The following is a 4,626-nucleotide window of genomic DNA, read 5'->3' as shown; positions in this document are numbered from 1 at the left end:
TATGATATCTATTATATTCCATTATATGGAAGCAATATAATAGTTATATATTTGTGTTTGCCTAGCATTTCATGCAAAAACGCGAATGAACTTAATCAACCTCGAAGATGTGCAGGCTAAACTCAACAATTATCACTTTTACATTTAATTTCGCTAATTCCATAGAATAATTTTTAGTATGTATTATAATATAATTTGTAATGCAAGCGACTGAATTCACTGATAATATTCTTCTATAGCACAAGTAATTGTCTCAGCATTTGTCCGTAAATTCTCAAGTACAAATTGTCACGCGTGTTACACTTTGTCGCGCTTGACAGCTCGACTGGCACAGAGCTTCGCGATATCGCGGATAGAAACCGCGACGTTAGAACCATAATTTAAATTATATAGTATTAATATAATATCAATAAAACAATTGTTATATAATATGCAATGAATGCCATGATTGTATTGCTTATTATAACGTATAAACAATATAATAATTTCATAACCCGGTTGTATTATATATAAAGTAAAGTTATGTAATTATAACATAAATAGAGTGTAACATTTGTTACATTATTTGTTATTTCCATGTTATATTGTATTTATATTTGGTATTTGCTGGGTAGGTAAGATTCAAATATAAATCTATGTATTTGCAAATTGAGTGAATAAATTAAAGACTCATGTCAAATGTAACAAAAATGGCATATAAATGAAACTTCTTTATAGTGAAACACATTCTAACGATGAAAGTATGGCCTGGTGATAATTTTTTTTGGAATATAGAAAATAAAGGTCCATAACGGTCGAAATTGAGTTGAATTCTATGTGAATTTGTATATGTTTTATATATATATGTTTATATATATATGTTTATATATATATATATATATATATATATATATATATATATGTATATATATATATATATACACACACACATATATATGCATGTATACCATATTTATAATCATTTGAACTGTGCGCTGCAATTTTATCGGATTTAAAAACGCAGCTGAACTGCTGAAATATCACAATTAAATTTTGGATGCTCAGTAGGCATATGTCAAAGAAGTCTTAGTTAATATGTTACAAATCTGTAAATAAATTTGCGAAAAATATTATTAGGGGAATTAATACCTCTCAGCTGGGAATCTCTAGCATTCGGTATGAACAATTCTCTACAGCATTATTGCAATATTGCAGCATTATTGCAATATTTCAATAGTGCACAATATTATAAAAATTGCAGCAATATTGCTGCAATATTAAAATTATATTTATTAAAAAAATTGCAACAATATTGCAAAATATTGCATAATATATTGTTGCAATATTATAATTCAGTAAATAAATACGCGGCCCCAATACTAGAGGGATATGTTTCTCGTGAAGAAAATGTCCAGGAAACGTCCTGTAAGAAGTATACAAATCGAGTTTAGCCTTTAATTATCCTTTAGCCTTTAGAGATCTTCAAGGGAGAGTCTGTCAAAGCAATGTTCAAATTTGGTTGATGCAGCCATTATGTGACAAAATTTTTATTTCATCCTTGTTTAACGTTCAGTAAATAATAAGGACCAGAGAAATAATATTTCCCTAATATTGCAGTAATATTTTATTTTTGCGAGCATAGGAATATTGCTACAATATTGCAGCAATGTTTTATGAAATATTGTAATCTTTCAAAATAATATTGCTGCAATATTTTGTGCTGTAGAAGCTAGATGGCTTAAGTCTCACCGAGCCTTACTAATATATTTATATTACATTGCCTGAAAGAAAGACGTTATTTTCATCAATATATACTGATTACTGCGAAAAATATTATTAATAAGGAGAGGTTATGCTCTGCTCTTCACCGATTTTGATCAAAAATTGCAGCGATATTAGAGGAGCCTACCAAATGAACCTGTAAAGCTCTTCTCGGGCCTAAAAGGTTCTCTAATGGGCCTTAGAGGCGGAACATTTAAAAATATCAAAAATCTGGAAACAGCTTAGCAAACACGAAGTATAGCTACAATATAGCCTGAAAATAACATATAATATAACAGAATGTTATATTGTAGTAATATTAATATAATATATTTTGTTAGCTACGAAATAACTGTTATATAACTGTTGCATTATTTTGATATGTTGCAAATAACATACTAGGCAGTACGACGGGTTGCACGGCAAACTTTGCATGCGCGGTTTAATAAATAATGACGGTGATTTTATAACATAAACTTTAATATAAATAATAAAACTTCGTAGTATAAACTTTATAATGTATAAAGTCACCATCAAAAGTAAAGTTACCTATAGGTAAGTAGATAATAAAACATGATAAGAGCTGCCGCACACAAAATTTCTGTAGTAATAACCCTAGAAACGTGAACTTAAGCCGATGAGCCAATCAAGATACTGTTTTAGATCTACGTACTCTAACGGAAATAGAAATAACAGTAAACTTATCCATAAGGCAAGTTTCAATCGGTTGAAATTCACCTTATTATGGATAAATTTACTGTTATTTCCATTTCCATTAAATTACGTAGACTTAAAGCAATATCCTGATTGGTTAATCGGCTTAAGTTTATGTCTTACGGTCATTATTGCGAAATTTTATGTGCAGCAGCTTTAACTAATGAACAGAAACTATAAGCTTATTGGTACCGTGTAATATTTTGTTGCGCGACAAGTATATCCGCGTCCAGTATGTAGAAAACATAACATGACAAAATATAAAAAATGATTAAAGAGATAATTTTCGCAGTGTTTGTTTTAGAAAAAAATAAGTTTAAAGAAATATAAAAAAAATTGCTCATATACAATTATGTATAATTTTATATATAATTATACATAAGCATTTTTTTACATTTCTTCAAACTTGATATTTTCTGAAACAAATAGTGTTCTAAAACAAATAGAAACTTAATTTTTTAAATTATTTTTAATGTTTTCATATTACTATTAATATTTCTATTACACTAAAAAGTAATTTTAAAGAAAGAGGGGTGTTTGAAGATGTGTGAATATATTTTACATATGATATGCATATTTATGAATGTTTATGTACGTATTTATACATATTCATGCATGAAAAATTTTTTACATCAGTAATATTAAAAGAATTATCTTTAATAATAGTTGCAGCACATTGCGTTGTAACATTGTTACAATACAGCGTAATCTTGCTGAAGGCGGATATTTTTATGATGTTATGACATTATAACAATGTTACAAATACATTGCGCAATCTATTTACAATATTATAACATTGCAATGAGATATATCTGTAATCATTTTACAATCTTTCTGTGCTATATGCATATACTACACGTTATTATTCCAATAACACATATCTAAAAGACATCATAAATACATGTTTTACTCACATATTTTACAATAAGTCGTTTATTTTAAGCTTTAATTCTTAAGCCGTAGAAAATTAATCAGTCACAATCGAATGTGAGAAGAATAATTAACTATGATCAATTTCTTAGTAAATATTGTTTAAAACTTAAAGCTTATATAAGTATATAAATAGCGTATATATTGTATATAGAAAGTTTGTATTATTTTAATGCGTATTGTCTGGGTACAGACAAAAAAATAATTATATATAAATAAAATACTTTTAATCGCTTAATTTAAATTATATCAACAGATATACAAAACATGACCAAATTAACACTAAAATAAACGAGATGATATGATATTAAAGAAAAAGAAAAAAAATAACATGAGATAAACATTTGCATTAATTTTCAAGAGGAATAATTCTTCATGTAAAAGAACATTCATTAATATATATATGTATATAATAATATATATATATGTTATTTATATATATATATATATATATATGTTTAATAATATATATTGTACTACTATATGACTGCATCATGTCTTATTGAACCGCTATACAAAGATGTACGAAATTGTGCACTAACTATAGAAGTAAATATGATTAGATAATTATGATTTCGTGTAAATGAAGCAATAATAAGACACACGTGAAATCGAATGTTGAAGAGTTTCCCGGGCCAACTCTTTGCTCTTTGACAGCAGTTCCTGCAGCGCGCAGCGCCATGTCACGTCGTGTCACAATTCACGATCTAATAACGGGTAATGGTAGCAGGAACATTTCAATAAACATGAACTGATTAAAGTTCGACGCTATCCACATTGGTGGACTTTGAGCTCCGAATGGGTTTCGTCGTATTTTAGTATATGTAATAGTTCTACAAAAGTAACTTGAAGTAGATTATTACGATGTCGGCCATAACAAAAGGTATACCCACAATTTTTATTCTCATCTGAATCGAAACATGTATTATTGTGGTTCATCAAGCTGATGCAAACTCGAGGAGAAGATTTAAGTATAAAGTCTGTTTCCCCCCTCCTCCTCCCATTTAATACTTTAAACATCAAAAAGCTCGATTTAAATTCTAATTTCATCGTGATGCACTTGTCAAATAATATCTGCAGTTAAAGTTATTAAGTTTTTGTTTTATATTTGAAAAAAAGATTAGATCGAATTACATTATAATAATTAGAAATTTTTCTTTAAATGAATTGGCATTTTACACACACACACACACACACACACGCACACACACACACACACACACACACACACACACACACACA

The 4,626-nt window shown here is 28.3% G+C and overlaps 1 protein-coding gene across 1 annotated transcript in view; it reads left to right on the top strand.

Annotated features, from left to right (window-relative positions):
- Positions 1 to 4,248: 4,248 nt before the first annotated feature.
- The window catches only part of LOC105622921 (3-ketoacyl-CoA thiolase, mitochondrial), a 5,044-nt gene continuing 4,666 nt past the window's right edge, over positions 4,249 to 4,626 (top strand). The window contains exon 1 of the mRNA XM_012204330.1: positions 4,249 to 4,267. Coding sequence (XP_012059720.1) covers positions 4,249 to 4,267 — 19 coding nt within the window. The remainder of the gene's footprint in view (positions 4,268 to 4,626) is intronic.

Source organism: Atta cephalotes (genome assembly GCF_000143395.1).
Source record: "Atta cephalotes unplaced genomic scaffold scaffold00050, whole genome shotgun sequence".
Lineage (NCBI taxonomy): Eukaryota > Metazoa > Arthropoda > Insecta > Hymenoptera > Formicidae > Atta > Atta cephalotes.
This window is presented reverse-complemented; position numbering and strand designations above follow the sequence as displayed.